At 35.3% G+C, this 18,383-nt stretch overlaps 5 protein-coding genes across 5 annotated transcripts; 3 read left to right on the forward strand and 2 right to left on the reverse strand.

Moving 5' to 3' along the window:
* The first annotated feature begins 3,707 nt into the window (after nt 1–3,707).
* On the forward strand, nt 3,708–4,818 carry LOC105960639 (uncharacterized). The gene is made up of 2 exons (XM_088825534.1): nt 3,708–4,167; nt 4,328–4,818. Exons 1-2 carry the CDS (start codon nt 3,708–3,710, stop codon nt 4,606–4,608), a joined length of 741 nt encoding a protein of 246 aa, XP_088681660.1. The 3' UTR covers nt 4,609–4,818.
* LOC105960640 (uncharacterized) lies at nt 4,795–5,883 on the reverse strand. Its single transcript, XM_088825216.1, has 4 exons — nt 5,650–5,883; nt 5,392–5,538; nt 5,158–5,310; nt 4,795–5,033 (listed from the first exon to the last, which is right to left on the reverse strand). Exons 1-4 carry the CDS (start codon nt 5,722–5,724, stop codon nt 4,899–4,901), a joined length of 510 nt encoding a protein of 169 aa, XP_088681342.1. The 5' UTR covers nt 5,725–5,883; the 3' UTR covers nt 4,795–4,898.
* Nucleotides 5,884–7,632: 1,749 nt separating this feature from the next.
* On the forward strand, nt 7,633–10,603 carry MGD2 (monogalactosyldiacylglycerol synthase 2). The gene is made up of 9 exons (XM_012984857.2): nt 7,633–7,835; nt 8,113–8,407; nt 8,500–8,672; nt 8,766–8,927; nt 9,016–9,157; nt 9,263–9,487; nt 9,608–9,670; nt 9,773–9,847; nt 10,007–10,603. The coding sequence occupies exons 2-9, from the start codon at nt 8,144–8,146 to the stop codon at nt 10,268–10,270; spliced, it is 1,368 nt and encodes a 455-aa protein (XP_012840311.2). The 5' UTR covers nt 7,633–7,835; nt 8,113–8,143; the 3' UTR covers nt 10,271–10,603.
* A 564-nt stretch (nt 10,604–11,167) lies between these two features.
* On the reverse strand, nt 11,168–13,164 carry ARPC3 (actin-related protein C3). Its single transcript, XM_012984827.2, has 4 exons — nt 12,895–13,164; nt 12,104–12,212; nt 11,729–11,998; nt 11,168–11,541 (listed from the first exon to the last, which is right to left on the reverse strand). Exons 1-4 carry the CDS (start codon nt 12,895–12,897, stop codon nt 11,399–11,401), a joined length of 525 nt encoding a protein of 174 aa, XP_012840281.1. The 5' UTR covers nt 12,898–13,164; the 3' UTR covers nt 11,168–11,398.
* Nucleotides 13,165–14,133: 969 nt separating this feature from the next.
* LOC105960667 (ubiquitin C-terminal hydrolase 22) lies at nt 14,134–18,366 on the forward strand. The gene is made up of 3 exons (XM_012984858.2): nt 14,134–15,295; nt 15,513–15,637; nt 17,204–18,366. Exons 1-3 carry the CDS (start codon nt 14,382–14,384, stop codon nt 17,995–17,997), a joined length of 1,833 nt encoding a protein of 610 aa, XP_012840312.2. The 5' UTR covers nt 14,134–14,381; the 3' UTR covers nt 17,998–18,366.
* The last annotated feature ends 17 nt before the right edge of the window (nt 18,367–18,383 follow it).

Below are 18,383 nucleotides of genomic sequence, written 5' to 3' on the forward strand. Positions count from 1 at the left end.
TTTGATACATGTATATATATGGTATATATATATGTATATGTTTGACTGTGTAAATTAAAGGTGCATAATTTAGGATACCAAGTTTCGATTATGTTACGATCTATGTAGCACGGACACAGAAACAGTGGTACGAGAGTTGGGGAAAACATGTAAATATTAAAATTGTAGGGGTATGTTTGTAAATATGCTATGTAAAATCATAGGGGTATATGTTTGATAATGTGTAAATTAAAGTTGCATAATCTAGGATACCAAGTTTCGATTATGCTGACGATCTGTGTAGCACGGACACGGAAACAGTGATACGAGAGTTTTGGGGAAAACATGTAAATACTAAGATTGTAGGGGTTTATTTTTTAATTTACTATGTAAACATAAGTAATTTTTATTTAATATATAGATTATTTTTATATATTTCGTACAACAATATTCAAAATAACTATTAATTTACAATTGGTCACTTAATCGTGCAAATAATTAGGGAAGCAACAAAAATATTTTACAAAAACATTGTTTAAATATATTTCTAACTTTTTATAAATTATAAAATAACCCATAAAGTGTCTCGTAGTTGTCATCGAGTATTCGACACACAACGTTTTGTTTGAATAAATCAAGAAAGAAATTAGTAGTACGTATCTAATTTATTGGATTAGGATCCACGTTGCAGATTAGAAGATAAGCCCTAAAATGATTGTGTTGCTAATTATCTACTAATAAATGGTTAACAGCTAATTTATCGTACTACAATGTCAGAACTCAAAAGGATAAACACCAAATGGTTAATTAGTTTAACATTAATTCGGATATTAATGAGTTTTCCAGAAGTTTATGGAAACGAATTTGTTTTTACTTTTTGTAACAAAAAAATAAATGTTACAATTTATCATTTCAACATTAAATTTGGAGATTTTTTTTTTCTAATCTATATTCATTTAAATCATTTAATAATAATTTACATACTCGTTTAATAATAATAATTGGTACTATGAGTATTCGTAGTCAAAACAGAATACTACTCACCTGGTGGTAATTTACCCAATAAACTTTGGCCTCGTTCGGTTACCGCTACAAAGTTATACTAACTAAATAGTAAGGTTTAATAAAATGTTTGGTTGGTACAATTCACATTTTTTCAAACTCGCTACTAAAATTAAAGTCTGTTATTAAATGTTACTATTTCATCAAATTAGTAGCACCCCTCCCCCTGAGTTTAATTTAATAGGGGGTGACTAAAAAGAAAAAATACAATTTTATCCTAAAAATTATATTTTATTATTGTAAACTAAGTGATTTTATAGACAATTCATATATAATAACCGATTTTAACAAATTTAATAGAAAATCTAATTTAAGAAACCGAACATGCTATTAACTAAATAATTAATTAGTCAATAGAGAGTTAATCCAATATAGGTAACTGAACGAGCCATAAATAATAAATTAGTCAATAGGGAGTTAATACAATCTCATGTAATCCAATCCAATATAGGTAATTGAACGAGCCATTTGGGTAACTGCGAGTTTTCTTGTTAATTAAAAAAAAAAAAAAAAAACTAATACAATTTTACCACCAAATATTGGCTTAATTTCACTTTGCACCCTCAAAATATACAATCTCGACACTTTGCACCCGAAAATAAATTATATCACTTTACACCCTCAAAACACATTTAATCATTCAAATTGCACCCCACTTTATTTTCCAGCAAAATTTCCATCTTTGACCTATTTTCTGACTGTCAACATAGTCACCTTTGCTTGAAATTACATTTGTATTTTGCACCCCGAAGAAAAAAAAAAACAATTTAATACACAAAAAGGACAATGTTAACGATCATAAAATAAGTCGACGACGGAAAATTATGTCCAGAAAATAAACTAAAGTGCACTTTAAACGATTAAACACATTTTGAGGGTGCAAAGTACCATAAATTATTTTTGTGGGTGGAAAGTGTCAAAATGATACATTTCGAGGGTGCAAAGTGAAATTACGCCCCAAATATTTAATGTTTAGTAATTACTAATTGCAATTAAAAGAAAAAAGAAAAGCCCATATAAAAAAAGCCCATATTACAAAAGCCCGTCTATATATATATATGTATATATATTTGGGAATATTGCCACTCTTTATCGACGGTTAAAAAAATAAAAATAAAAAAAACCCCAACAAAAATTAATTTTACTGGTTCATCTCCGCCCTCCGCTGCTCTATCTCCGCCGCACCTTTTGTTCAAATTTCTCCCCTTAAACCATTCATCACCCTAAAACCTCTTTCAATTGTCTGATTTTTTTTTATACACATTTAGTTTTAATATATAAATATATATAGATACGATATATATAAAATAATATATATATAATGGGGAAAAGAAAGCGAACGGCTGATAACAATAAAGCACCACCACCACCACCACCAGGTAAAATTCTTTATTTGTCCTTCTCCAACTGGCGATTTTAGTGTAAATTTTCTGTTTTTTTAATTTATTTTGGGCCGTCGGAATTCGGATGATCAATTTTTGGTGGTTGGGAATTTTCTATTTTTGCTTTTATTTTTTGTTTGGGTTATTGAAGATCAGTTCTTTGCTGCGTCGTTTAGTGCTGTAGTGTGGGGTAGCAACTTTTAATTTCAAAGCCTGTTACTTTTGTGATCAAGAAATTAATTGTGGTTTCTTACATTTTTAATTTATAATTACACTCTTACAGTTTTTAATTTATAATTTATGAATACCTTTGTTGCGTAAAACGATACTTCATTTTTTCTGTCGGAATTCGTCTTCAATTTGGGCATATTATATAAGGCCATCGTAAGAAGTGTCGATTATATGCATCGTGCATGGACTGGTAAAATGCGAGAAATAGCTGATTGCTTGATTGTAGGATTGGGTAAAAGTAGGTTTTTGTGTGTTATTGTGTTGTTACTTGCGAATGATGGCATGGATACGCAAAATCTGTACTCGGATAATTACGTGCATGGTAAGAATTAAGATAAAGCGTTTCCTCTTGAGTTTGAAATCATTTTGACCGTATTTATTACATACTCGTATATAAAGTTACGTGGCGTTCTGTTTTTAATGGTAGATTCTACTTGATCACTTTGAAACCGTGACTGGCAATTCTGCTTTTCCCCCCGTTAACTATTGAGTCTCTTAATCGACGTGAACTATCAAAACTTTCAAAGTAGACAATTGCTGCAGGAAGCTGGCCGATTTGTAGATTAAGTTACATTTTAGTAAATGACCTATTTACCCCCATGACATATGAATTGTGACATGTTTGCATAAAAAAATAGTTGTTCATTTGTAAAACTGCTCCTAAAACGGGTTATTTTTCTCATTGTGGTGTACTTGTTCGGACGCATATTTAGCTCCGCATTGATGAAACACTTGTGATTGATAGATATTGTAGTGTCATTATAGATACAGAGGGAGTGTCGTAAGAATGGTTTGACACGGTATAATGAAAATTATCTAAATTTAGAAAAAAAAAACATTAATGCTCGCCTATCTTATTTTTACATCTTTTGGCTTCCATCTTATAACGAACTGATCTCCTCTGTTATGGTTCATTGAATTTGATCTGACGTCTTTAAATTGCACATTTGTTCTAGATAAAGCTTTAATATTTGTCATAATTCAGAGTGATATCTCAAATTTAGAAATATTGAATACATAAAGTAACACGTGTTGTCAACTGTTATAAGAAAGATGTGTTTTCTTTTTCCCAGTTCTTCTTGGGTACCTCTGTCTAATTCTATTAGTGGTTTCATTTATTTCACTTTTTTTTACGTTGTATTTATTACTAATGCATTGAATCGTCGAATTTCAGAATTCATACCACCACATGCACCTCAGGAAGGGGATCTACGTAAATCTTCTGACTTAACCGAAAGCAGCGCAACACAGTCTCTAGCATCGATAATGGACGCTATGGATAAATCTGTCAAGAAATCGCCAGCTCACCAATCACGTCTTTCTCATCACAATCATCCAATAACGTCAAGACACTCTCGTCACCCTCCGATGGGCCGCCACTATTCCAGACGAAGCTCCGACCAATATCCTAACTCATCTCCTTCTAATTCTAAAGCCACTCCTCTTATGTACGACGCTCTCTCATCGTTCAAACTCCAAACCAAAAAACACCCCTCAGCCTTCACATACAGAGGTACAACACTATTATCAAGAATCTTTTTTTTTTTTTTTTTAATCATTTTCAAGAATCTTGCTATTTCATGTAGAGATCTTTGTTATCTTTTTTTCAAGTAGTGTAGTATTGTGATTTGTTGGGCCCACCCTTTAAAGGATTTTGTGTGTTGGATTATCAGATGGCGCGGAGAGAATGTTCCGGAAGCCGGAGAGGATTAGGTCGGGGCAGCACGGTGGAGGAGTTTCCGGAATCCTCCGGAAGATGGAGTGCAGGATATGCAAGAAGCGTTTGAGGAAAACCCCGTTTGTTTTGGACAACTCTATGCCGTTGAACGATGTTTCCGTTGTGGCGGTTTTGGTTTGCGGCCACATGTATCATGCTGATTGCTTGGAACAAGAAACGGGACACCAAGATAGATGGGACCCACCTTGTCCCGTGTGTGTAGGTCGCGTGTCCTAGGTTTGCGGTGCCCTGTTTTAGGGCAGGGGTATTATGGTAAAAGACTTGCTGACTTGAAATATATATATTAGGTACTGGTTTTTAAGGACTGGTTTTTTTAGGTCCAATATATAAATAGTTTCTAACAGAGTTATTTGAGTATCTGAGATATGTTATTATTTGCAATTTGTGCAAAATCTTAATGTTTGAATAAGTTTTTGTTCGATAAAATGTGAAGCTCAGTTCGAGCGCCGTTAAGTACGATAATCTAATACATGAATAAGACATGAAAAGTAAAAAAAAAAAATCGATCAACATGAAAGTCGGAACAACCCTAGCCACTTTTTTCGGGTTTTCTTCCTCTGTCGTACGATTTCTTGTTTAGCTGTTACTGATTTTACAAATCCATCTGCAGAAGAAAATCCATCTGCAGAAGAAGCTCCCTCCTACGAAACAAACGACAATATATAAATCATAAATAAATCTTGAAAACGTAATATATCGATGCTCATACGTATTTAAAGAAATTTATTGTGCATATGCATATATATATGGAAAAGAGTCTTTTACTTGTGTTTGGATTGTGGGAGGATTTTGTTTGTCTTGGCCGATGGCTGTTACCGAATACTCGTCACTCCTTTCGTGAATGGTTTTATTTTCGGAAGCATCGACGGTTGAAGAGCTCGACTTGGATGTGTTCCCTTGGTCTATTTCCAGGCTCAACTGCGTTGAACTAACGATATGTTAATTATTTGAAAATGTTCGTTTAATTATTCGATTATGTAAAAAAAAAAAAAAACGAACCTGTAAAACTCGGTTCTCGAGGGCAGTGAGACGCTCTAAAAGTGTGCCTTTGTGTTGGACTTCCTCAAGAGCAGATGACAGAGTCTTGCAACAAAAATCTCTTCTTGATGATAATAAACTATGCTTTTCATCTTCCAAAAGCTTCAGCTGCAACACAATTGGTTGTTCATCAATCTATACATACATACATACATACATATAATGGTACTAATAGCTAGCTAGATCAAAAGGGAGATGAAAAAGTAGAAATTTTATTACAACACGATCAAGGCGATCCAATCGTGGGATAACCGGCACGAAAGAATCGGTTTCTTGGTTTTCTTCGTGATCCATAGACGATTAATTATTTCTTCAAACTATTTTTCTTTTTTCTTTTTGTCTTTTTTTTTTTTTTTGGTGTGTTTGCTTGATTTGCATGTATGCTAGCTGGCTTATTATGCAATGGGCATGGGAGAGATATATATGATGAAATATAGTTAAATAGATGAGATAGGGAGAGTCAAGTGGTTATTAATGGCAACTACCATAGCCCATAGCCCATACTTTTCTTGTCATTATATATATATATATATTTTACATTTATGTATTTAATTATTTAATAAATAATAATATAATTATTGTTTGGTGATGCCCCAATGATATGGCATGCATGTCTTAAATTTAATTACTGCGTGGATTGCCTGCCTCTCCATATCCCCCACGATTTATATTTATATAATATATATATAATATAATATATATGTATGCATGATTGAAACAGCTATCCAACCCAACTTCTTTATATTTATTATATAGTATCTGACTTCTTGGAATATAAAACCCTAGTTCCTAAGTGCTCACACGTGCAACTCCCACGTGTGATCTGACCGCAAGAGAAGTAAGGGGTCCATCACTCAATCCCTACGACATATATAAATATAGTTTTGAGGTTCACGAAAAGACTATCTCTAGTAAACATATTCTAATAAACACTTATTTTCATTCTACTTGTGTATATATATCATTCCTCCACGATTCCGACTATTGCAGTGCTAACGTCGGAAAGACCTTGTCTGACAGTCATTTTTTGCAGGTTGCCTAGGAGCACGTATTCCTTTATATCCAATTGAACGTTGGAATACAATTTATTGGGTCGCACGAAGCTCAAAGACTCTTGAATCGCAAATTGACACTTGAACAACATTACTTAGTTTATAGAATTATAAGATGTGTTTAACTTATGCTTTTCAGCATATCAATTACACCACTTAATTTACATAATTATAATATTCTTGTTAAAGTAATCTATGCTTTTCAAAATAATATATAACTTTAATAAAAAAAAATATATAGAGGGATTACAATCCAAATATTATAGATATCTTATATCGAGTGGCCCTTATATTTGAGCCCAACTTAAATTGCATCTATAAACATATATGGGCCCAACTACTTACCAAAAGCCCGAATTGAGTTGTCGTTCCTTGTTTTTTTCTTTATTTATTTATTTTCTTTCTTTATTTTTCTTATTTTATGTTATTTAGATTTGGTTACCGCATGTCTGAATATAAAATAAATAAATGTCAATAATTAGACTCCAGCTAATATTTCATTCAAATTTATGGATTTTATAAATATTTTGGTAAAATAGCACTTACATCCTCACGGTTTGAACTATGTGCAAATGACTCATTGTACTTTCAATATAGTCCATAACCCCCTTATATTTTAATATAAACACATAAACCCCTATACTTCAAAAAATACCATAAGGGGGCTATGTGCTTATATGAAAAGTACAAGATCATATGCACAAAATTCAAACTACAGGGGAGTCATGTGCTAATATTAAAAGTACAAGGGGTTCACGTGCAGAAAGCTCAAACTACAGGGGGTTAAGTGCTATTTACCCTAAAAAAAATCAAACAAAAATTAATTATTGGGTGAAGATGAATTATTAAAAAAATAAATACAAGTGTATGAAATAAATATATGAGGTGGAGAAATAAAGTAAAATAGAATACATGTAGACCCACCCTGGCAATTAATCTCTAACAGGAAATAATAACTAATTAATAACAATAACAATAATACAAAGTCATTGCACAACTGTACATGTAATAATAATAACAGTGGTCCCCACACATCACATTACACAAGCTACACTAATAAAGATTCGAATCTGCAAATTCGGACATTCCTTCATCCAACGGCTGAGATTCACTCCACCCAGAATATGCCTAGTGGCATCATTCCATCATCAACCAAATATCGCTCCATTTTTAACCATCTAAACAAACCCCCCCTCCCATTTCCCCCCCCACCCCTCCCCTCCACTCTCTTTGCTTTCTCTCTCTAAAACTTTCTCTCTCTTCGGAGAGAAATCAATTTTCCAGCTGGGCTCCTGTTTTTCTTTTTCTTCCATTGCCCCTGGATTCTTGATTTCCACTTTGTCTGCATTTCAGGTATTTACTAAAATTGTATGTTTGTTTGCTTTAATTAAGATTGATTGTGCATTTGTTCTTCAATAAAGACTCAATTTTTTTTTTCCCACTGTGATTTTGTTCTTCTAACCGGTTGACGAAAAATCCAATCTTTACATACAGAACCCCTTTATCTATATATATAAGGTTGATTGTGCATTTGTTCTTCAATAAAGTTTCAATTTTTTTTTTATTTTTTTTTTGCCTCTGTGATTTGGTTCTTCTAACCGTTGACGAAAAATCCAATCTTTACATACAGAATCCATATATCTATACATAAATATCTCAAGATGAAGGTGGCTTCTCCGAAGGATTCCATAAACAGGGTGTTTGAAAGAGTTGGGGTGTACGGATTTGGCGGCGGTGGGACCACCACCACCCAGAAAAGGTGCAAATACGCCATTGAAGATGAAGAAAACATGGAATTGGAGCAAATCGGTGCAGAGAGAACAAAAAATGTTCTGATTCTGATGAGCGATACCGGCGGCGGCCACCGCGCCTCGGCTGAGGCGATCAGAGACGCTTTCCAGATCGAATATGGCGACGAATACAGAGTAAGCTAATTAATTTTTCAAATTTTTATTCTTTTTTATGTATGAGATTATGTTTTTTTTATTAAAGTAATTTTTTTTTTTTTTTTTTCAAGATTTTCGTAAAAGATGTGTGGAAAGAATACACCGGTTGGCCGTTGAACGACATGGAAGGACAGTATAAGTTCATGGTAAAACACGTCCAACTTTGGAAAGTTGCGTTTCACGGGACTTCTCCTCGTTGGATACACTCCGCTTATCTTGCTGCAATTGCTGCGTTTTACGCCAAGTACGGCTCCCTTTCGATAATCACGTTTAGTTAATACTTAATTATAACCACCGTTTTCTAATTTTACGTTTTTTTGTTCGATCGTTTTGAAAGGGAGGTGGAGGCGGGATTAATGGAGTACAAGCCCGATATAATAATCAGCGTACATCCGCTCATGCAGCATATTCCTCTATGGGTGCTCAAATGGCAAGGCTTACAGAAGAAAGTCATTTTTGTGACTGTCATAACCGACCTCAATACTTGCCACCGCACGTGGTAAATAAAGATTCGATTTTTTTAAAAAAATCTAAATTCGAGATTGAATTACAAAAAAAAAATGCTAAAATGTGTATATGTTTTAAAGGTTTCATCCAAACGTGAATCGACTGTATTGCCCTTCGGAGGAGGTAGCTAAGAGAGCTTTACTCGACGGCCTTGAAGAATCTCAAATTCGCGTATTTGGATTGCCTATTCGCCCCACCTTCTGTCGAGCAATTATATCAAAGGTACAAATTTTCTCTTTATTATATAATGTATTCAAGTTGAAAATAAGATCCCAAAAAAAAAAAGACGAAAAATAAAATCAAGAATGTGATTACTTTTGGGTATAGGATGATTTGAGGGTGGAGCTTGAGATGGACGCGGAATTGCCAGCTGTACTTCTAATGGGAGGGGGCGAGGGTATGGGCCCCGTCAAGAAAACGGCAAAGGCTCTTGGAGAGTTTTTGTTCGATAAAGAACTCGAGAAGCCGATTGGACAGCTGGTGATTATTTGCGGGCGTAATGCAGAGCTGGCTGCCACATTGCAGTCTCTCGATTGGAAAATTCCGGTTAAGGTAATAAACCAACTTGCAGTTTCCTTCTCGAAGAATCGTCTAACGAATATTTTTTTTATTTTTTATTTTTGCAATATTTTGTTATGAATTTAAAGATTATTTGTTTGTTGTTAAACATAGGTTAGAGGATTCGAGAAGCAGATGCAGAAATGGATGGGGGCTTGTGACTGCATTATTACTAAAGTATGTTATATCTGAGATACTTCTGCAATCAATAATCGAAGCATTTTATGAAAAATTGTTCGCAGTTTTATTTATTTAATTAATTAATTTTGGATTATGTAGGCTGGGCCGGGTACCATTGCAGAGGCATTGATAAGAGGCCTTCCGATTATTCTCAACGATTATATTCCTGGCCAAGTAAGTGAAAAAAATCCGAACGCTTTTTAATTGTCAATTTCATAAATTGTATATAGGGGGCGATGACCCCCATACTGCTGCTCTATACTGGCTCTGCCACTGATTGCATCACAATATAAGAATTATTCGTTAATTTTATTTCATTTTTTGGGTTGATAGGAAAAAGGAAATGTCCCGTACGTAGTGGACAATGGGGCGGGGGTATTTACGAGAAGCCCTAAAGAAACGGCGAGAATTGTGGCGGAGTGGTTCAGCACAAAAACGGAGGAGCGAATGAGAATGTCGGAAAATGCGTTGAAACTAGCTCAACCGGATGCCGTCTTCGATATCGTGAAGGACATTCACGAGCTCGCGTGCCAACGGGGCCCGTTATCGAACATACCCTACATGCTTACTTCGTCGTTTTCAAGTTTAATATACTAGAAAAAGAGAAACGTTTTACATTCTTCTTCTTCTTTAACTTTGGCCCTTTTCGTTTTCTTGAATATATAGAAAGAAATGATGTAGGTTTTACGAGTAGAGAAACTCTATCGTGCTTAATCTGGATTGTGTAGAAATCGATTTTTTTTTTTTTTTTTTTTTTTTTTTTATTAATTTAGGGTGTTGGGGTAGATATTGTTGTGTGTTTGTTGTATTCTTTTAGGTTAAGTTTACGAGTTATCGTTTTCATTTGAATGGTAAAGATGTATTCGGTGTATTTTATTTGATGTAGCATCTTAATAAACCGAATATAAATGAAAATTTTATTTGAGGTCATCTCTATTTCTTGCTTTTTCTTTAAGTGAAGTGTGGCTACAACACTTCTTCAAATGATCTTACTTTACCTCTAAGATTGGATAATATATTATCCTAATTACCAATTAGCAAAAGGAAACTTGCAAGCATTAACTTATTTAATTGGTATTAGAAATGCAAGTGGCCAAGTCTATTTTTGAGATTTCTTTGTCAAATTGCTAATATTCAAATCTTTATATAATTTGTGAATTCATGCAAAAATAATAAAATAAAAATTCCGGAAAAATTCAAACTTTCGCCGATTTCGATTTGAAAATTTCTGATTTTTAAAAAATCTTTTTCATTTTCGGAAGCTTTTACAAATCAAGCTTGGAATTAGTTTTTCGCTTTCTTTTTTACTCTATAAGCTGATTTAATCCCTAATTGAATTATTAATTAATTTTCAATTTGAATTTTCTTGTAACAATAATTGTGAAGGATTATTGATCAATAATTGATGAGAGGTGAGGCACATGGGAAATCAGTTACTAGTTGGAGTATTTAAAGTTTTAAATCCAACCAAATATCGGTGGGGCCCACAGACAATGACATTTGAACAAATATTTCATAATTTTTAATATATGTCTCTATTATAATTCAAAACACATGTAACGTGAAACCACATATATATGTCAACTGAATAGACACAATTATAAATTCAAAAGAATAATAATAACAATAATAATAATAATATTTCGAACTAGAGATCAAGCATCCGAAACTTCTTACTCGAACGAAGAACACTGCAGTCAAATGGTTTGCTTTTATCGTCTTTCTTTACGCTGTAATAATGTTCATAAACTTCCTTTTCGCAAATGCCAACCACCATTTGTTTGGAGTTCCATTCGACCGATACGCCACACTCAGTAATCTCCCACTCGTTTCTTCACGTATCTGCTTCAAATAATTTCTGAACAGCTCTGCACACACAAAGTCGTATAAAATCAAGAAAACAATATAAAAACTAAGACATAACGAGCAAATATTCAACATCGATATAATCAGATTCTGCTGATTATAAATCAAAATTCAATACAAAAATCTAATAACTTTTATTTGTCGCTCAAAAATTATTTTTATTTATTTTTCGTATGTGACGCAATTTACCTGCCTCTTGTTGAGATTGTGGAACGGCAAATAAACCTGGAAATGGGAAACCGTGTTCTCCAGGCACAGGGACCTTTTCCAACCCGAGATTTATAATTGCTTTAGTTCCTTCAGCCAATGTTCTGCAGCCTTCTAATCTTTTCAGAGCAATATTTATATAGAACGTAAGGTATATAAGAAGCTTATCAGCTGAACTTTTGACATCGAAGTTTCTAAAAAATACGTTGGCGCGAAAAAACGTAATTGCTTCATCGACAATATCAGCAATATCTGCATACGCAACATAAACATTATAATAACAATAAAAAAAGATTTTTTTTTCTTTTTTTATTTTTTTCGTTTCTTGAAAATTTTGAATTAAGGGATGAATATGACCTTGTTCTGAAACTGGAGCTGGTCCTTTTATGTGGCTTTTTAAGGGAAGTAGAGGGCAACCACATGCCTTAGTAATTTCTTCATCGTCGACGAAACTTGAGTGGTAGACCTGCATAATTGATCCATTTTCCGCCTTTATAATTTCAAATACGGAGATGATAAAAGATTCTCTTACATTATAAACGAAGATAAAGAATACGAAAAAACATGAATTCCCCGTGATTTTCTTTTGCACTAGCATCTTAGAGGGTGTTTGGCTAAGCTTATAAGATGTTAAAAGGAGCTTATAAGATGTTTTAGAGCTTATAAGCTCTTCCAAAGTGTTTGGTAATTTTTTAGAAAAAGATCTTAATTTTTTTTAAAATAAGCTGTTGGAGAGCAAATAAGATCTTTTTAAATAAGTACCTCTACCCCACCTTTTTATTTAAGATCTTTTAATGAGTAAAAATAGGAAATAAGCCTATTATCCAAACATTCTAAAAAATAATCCTAAAAATAAGATGTAACAACTTATCAGCTCTTAAAACATCTTATCAGACGTAAGAGCTTATCAGCTGTTTAAAATAAGCTTAGCCAAACACCCTCTTAATCTCCATACGAAAACATTATTAGTTTTATCAAAACATGAATTCCCCGTAATTTTCTTCTTTCTCGTTGCTTTTACAATTGTCTCTCTATGTTGCAGGTAAACTATACGAAATGTGTTACGGGCCGCATAAATTTAGGGTTGAGATTTAAAACTGGCAACGAAGTAAAAACACAAGTACCGAAAGTAATACGATATTACTCACCATGTCAATCCTTTGCAAGCAGTTTTTATATTCTCGAGTTCCGATTTCACCGTCTGGCAAAAAACAACAAAAATCCGCAAAAATCCAACTATCATCATCAATATAGATTTCATCCAACTCCGATAAAGATGTGATAGCATTATACAATTTCACGTTGCTTACGAACAAATAGAGACGATGTGTTAAGTCGGTGTTTCTACGTTTACTTTCTAGTTTCCACAAACACAAACGAAAAACAGAAGGAGCAAAATCAACATAAGATTTAGGCTCTCTCTATCTGCAGCAAAACAGTCATGTTGTTCTTGTTCTACGCCCGAAAGACGAAGAAAATTTGTTCTCGTTTCTTCCTTTTTACTAAAACTATCGAAATGAATTGCTACAGAAGCGGCAGAAAATTGCTACTGTGAAAAAAGCTTCCCATTTCTTCTGAAATATTTCCCCAGCACTCAATTGAATAATTTTAAATCACGCGATTAATCAAATTAAAAATTCAGTAATTTTGACAGATTGTATTCATAGAACAACAGTGATCGCGTCCATCAATCGTCACACAGTTCATAAACTTCAAGAGAAAATGTAAATAAAACACCGGCTGCAATAGGTAAAAAAAATAACAAAAACAAAATGAAGAACACAGCCAAAATCGATGAAGATCAGCAATTCACATACTACAAATTTGAAAAATCGAGGATTATTTACCTGAGGATTTCTGTGTTTGACCTCTTTCTCTCTCGCGGTAGGGGTTACAATTGCATCTCCAATTTCAAAGCATCCAAACGACGACGTTTCCAGTGCACTATGCCCTGGCAAATTACAGACAACCCCTGAGGTAAGGTTAAATTACGAGAAAACCCCTCTTATTTTCATAATTACAGACACACCCCCCAACTATATATTGTCTTACGAAAAAATCCTTTCAGTTTGTAAATTTAATTACCGAAATTTCGATACACAAAATTTTCATACCATTTTATCGTATGGTCCGATAAATAACCGAATAATCGTGATCTTATTAAAAATATGTAAAAAATTGTTTTTTCTTTTCTTAATTCTTTTATAATTAATTTTAGTTTAAATACTGATATTTCATATACAAAAATATTTATATATATATATAAAAAATAAAAAAATTGAATATCGAACTGAATTATCGGTTCATCGGTATAGGTATATACGAATTTATACTTTTACTATAAAAAAAGATTAATATTTCTCATTTCTTACCATTTTTACTCTAAGCTTTACTTTTTCTACTAATCCATAATCAAAACACCCTAATCCAACCCCATCCCCAAACCCCAAACGACACAGTTGCAGAGATTTCGCCGTATTAAGCTCAAAATGTACTTGGATCCGATCCGATTTACTATCCGCTGACTGTTCTTGGTCGTCAAGAAACGACCGCCGCCATATCTACTTCTTCCGGTACTTGGGATTGATTTCTCGTTTGATTCCTGCGTTGAAATTGGGTTGAAAAGGGTGGTTTTATGTCCCAAATGTCATCATCGGATCACAAAATCCGGCCAAATCTGCCCTACATCAACTCACAGGAGACTCAATTACCGGCCGAATCGCAGAAACCGGTTTCGAATAGGAGGGATTCGACGCCAGCTGCGCAAAACCCTAATTTCTCCTGCCAGCATTTATTGGGGCTCCGATCCCAGCTCGGCCCGAGCCCGTTCCGCAGCCTGCAGGATCACATCTGCATCCTCCCCCTCGGACGCGCCTCCATACTTCGTGGGGTGGACATCCAGTGCGGATCCTGTGGGCTCCGGCCGCCGCGGCTCTACGCCTGCGTATCGTGCGCCGCCGTCGAGTGCGGTGAGCACGTGCGGTCGCACGCCGAGGAGACCTCGCACCACGTGGCGGTTGACGTGGACCGGGCCGAGCTCTTCTGCTGCGAGTGCGGGGACCAAGTCTATGACGGCGATTTCGACGCCGCCGTCGTGTCGGCCGCCATCGGCGACCGGCCGGTACCCCCACCGGAGAATCTGAAAAAGCGGAAGCGCGTGGATTACAAGCCGTGGACCCCAGATCTCAAGGAGCAGGCATTGATCGCGGAGAACACTACCCCTTTGCCAACGAGTCAACTCGGCAGTGACCCGGGTTCTTATCCACAGGGGCTGAGAGGGCTCAGCAATCTTGGAAACACGTGTTTCATGAACTCGGTTTTGCAGGCGTTGCTCCATACGCCTCCTTTGAGGAACTATTTCGTGAGTGATTTGCACAACAAATTTTATTGCGAGAGAGAAAATAAAACCATTGTCACTCGAAAGAGCGAGCTGAACAAAGCCGATAGTAAGAATGTTCAGTTGTGTCTAGCATGCGATTTTGATGCCATTTTATCTGCAGCATTCTTGGGGGATAGGATGCCGTACAGTCCGGCGAAGTTCTTATACAGGTCGGCGTTTGGGTTTGTTTGCTTGTTCTTCGTACATCTAATTCTTTAAACGCTGACAATATGTTCGTATGCTTAACTATTTTTTTCTGTGCAAATGATATTTTATGCTTGTACAGATGGCACTTTGTGAGTAGATATATTTTATTCATCTGAGCTGATAAAATAGATTTGAATCCATGTTACCGCATCTTTATACGGGCTGCATTTTGTGATACAGTTGGTGGCAGCATGCATCGGACCTCGCAAGTTATCAGCAACAGGATGCACACGAGTTTTTCATTTCCATTCTTGATGGCATTCATGAAAAGTTGCAGAAGGACAGGTACAAGCCCCCTAGTCAAGGTAAGACTAAGCTAGTTTATCCTGCTGGTCATGTTGGACCTTCTTTAACGTGATAGTGAATTGATTCTACTTGCATTAGTCAACAACTATCCATGTGATTTAAAGTCGAGGTTGTAAGAAACATTTCTATTATGTTGTATTATCTGCAAGTATGCTTTATTGTCTTAAAGAACTTTTTTCTTGTTGCCCCGTTGACTAAGTAAAACATTCAACTGTAATTTTTAGTGGACATGTGACATTTAAGAACTTTATCTAGAGAATTCTCATGAATTTAAATTTTAACGAAGCTATCAAATCTTGTCAGAGTCTTCTGTAACTCTAGAGTGCTGGCAGGGAGTTACTTAAAGAAGAACTATGCTACACAAATTATTAATAATCTAACTTGACCTATAGGATTGTAAGGATTCAGGAATGCCATTAGATTTCAACTTTTACCAGCAATACACAATGAACGATGGCAAGAAGTTAATATTTTCAAATGTTCAATGGTGAATCTTGGTAAGTCTAGGATCCATTTGCATTTCTTTCCTCTTCTTTTCCTTTTCCGGACTATTATTTTAGATAGGTTTAGGCCTGTAATAAACTAACGGGTGTTTTTTTTGTGGTGTTGTTTGAGATGACTTTATGATGAATAGATATATAACTCAAATCTTGCCATCCTCTCATCCATTTAGCATCCTGCTTTCTCATACATAGTATTTGATCTGAGCTAGGCAACCCCAAATACTTGAACCAATGGAGTAACATCAATTTCTAAATGCAGGGTACTGGTCTAGGTTTTCCAATTGCTTTAGGCATGATATTGGCAAGTGCTGTCAGGTTTAGGACCAATATTCGAACTCCGAGCTTGCCATCTGCTTCACTCCTGTAAGTTCCACTTTCTTTGGTGAAATTGGCTTTCATCATAGGGTTCTTGCGTCACACTAATTAATCTACTAACTCCATCTTTGTTGTCTTTAGAGTCCTTACATCCAAAGTTAAATAATCAAGTTTTTGCTGGGCTTTGTTAACTTGAATCCTTTTGATTCAAAAAGTCGGATGTTTTGGTCTCGTCCAAGATTCTCGTCGTCGCACCCTTCTTCTAAAAATAAGTCTTTTAAAATACGTTGCTGATGGTTCTCTCACATTAAGTTATTTGTTTGTCTGGCTTAAAATGGTTTCAATCATCTCAACAATTATACTTGATGATTTCAAATTCCAACCAAATTAATGTTAAAAAGAAACCCTTATAGATTCGAAGTCATTAGAACTTGATCTGCCAATAATCAAGAGTTCTTGAGAATCCATTACCTATCAAATGAATGGAATGTTAGTAAACTAACATAACTTTATTTTTCTCCATTAATAGGGTAACCTATCCTCTTCCCAAGCAGTGTCTAGAATGTATCATTATCCTACATTCTCTTATGTGAATATGGAGTCCGTAGGGGGTCATTTCGTTTCATGAATCATGAGTTTAACATGCTATCTTATTTTTGGCACTTTATAAGTGAAAATTCGAACTTTGCAAGTATACTTGCGAAGGCATGATTTTTATTTTCTCTGACCACATGTTTTGTCGTGCAGGCAGTGGAGATTGCTGTATTGCCCACCGTGTATTTTCCGGCATCCTGAGATCTGATGTCATGTGCACATCCTGCGGGTTTACATCTACAACGTATGATCCATGTATAGATATCTCGTTGGACTTGGAGCCAAATCAGGTTGATTCTGCAAAAACATCTGCAAAAACGTCTTCAAAAACATCTGCAAAATCCAGTAATTCTGTCAAGAAAGATGCAAACTCCATGAACTCTGCCCAAAACACAAGCATTTCTACCTTGGTGGGCTGTCTTGATCGTTTCACAAGGCCCGAGAGATTAGGGTCTGACCAAAAATTCTTCTGCCAGAAATGCCAAGTGAATCAGGAATCTCTCAAACAAATGTCGATAAAAAAGCTCCCTATGGTTTCGTGCTTTCATATCAAACGGTTCGAGCATTCTCCAATCCGTAAAATGTCGAGAAAAATCGACCGCTACTTACAGTTCCCGTTTTCTATTGACATGGCACCTTACCTCTCGTCTTCTATTCTCAAAAGTCGGTATGGGAACAGAATGTTCCCATTTGACGAAGACGAGCAAGATGCTTCGAGCGAAATTTCTTCACAGTTTGAGCTTTTTGCCGTCATCACTCACTCGGGTAATCTTGATGCTGGTCATTACGTCACTTATTTGAGATTAAGCAACCAATGGTACAAATGTGACGACGCTTGGATAACTCGAGTCAATGACGACATTGTACGGACTGCACAGGGTTACATGATGTTCTATGTGCAGAAAATGCTTTACTACGGAGAAAGTGAAACGGCAGTTGCTGGTTGACTATGAAGAAAACCATGTCAATACAACATTGTCTGAGGACCAAAAATTAGTTATACTGTTGAATTTGGTTCGTTTTGGACAATTTTATGAGAGTCTCGATTTATGAGGCCCGGCCCGGCCCGCAATCTTGAAGAAATTTTGTTAAATTCAAGAGTAAGGGTATTTTGGGAAGAGTGTTGTTCAATTCTTTTTCTTCTTCCCTATTATGAATTTTCATTATAGGTGATGATGACTATAATAGATATTGCAGTGATTGGTACAAAGGCTCAAAGGCTTACACTGATCAAATACTAATCATACAAGATAAGATGGCTATATTGTGTTTGTGTGTTTGTGCAATTATTCTTTGCTTATGTTGCAGTTTTACAATCTACACTCTTTTTAAG

This window comes from Erythranthe guttata, chromosome 11, assembly GCF_056151865.1.
Source record: "Erythranthe guttata isolate IM_541 chromosome 11, IM_541, whole genome shotgun sequence".
Classification (NCBI taxonomy): domain Eukaryota; kingdom Viridiplantae; phylum Streptophyta; class Magnoliopsida; order Lamiales; family Phrymaceae; genus Erythranthe; species Erythranthe guttata.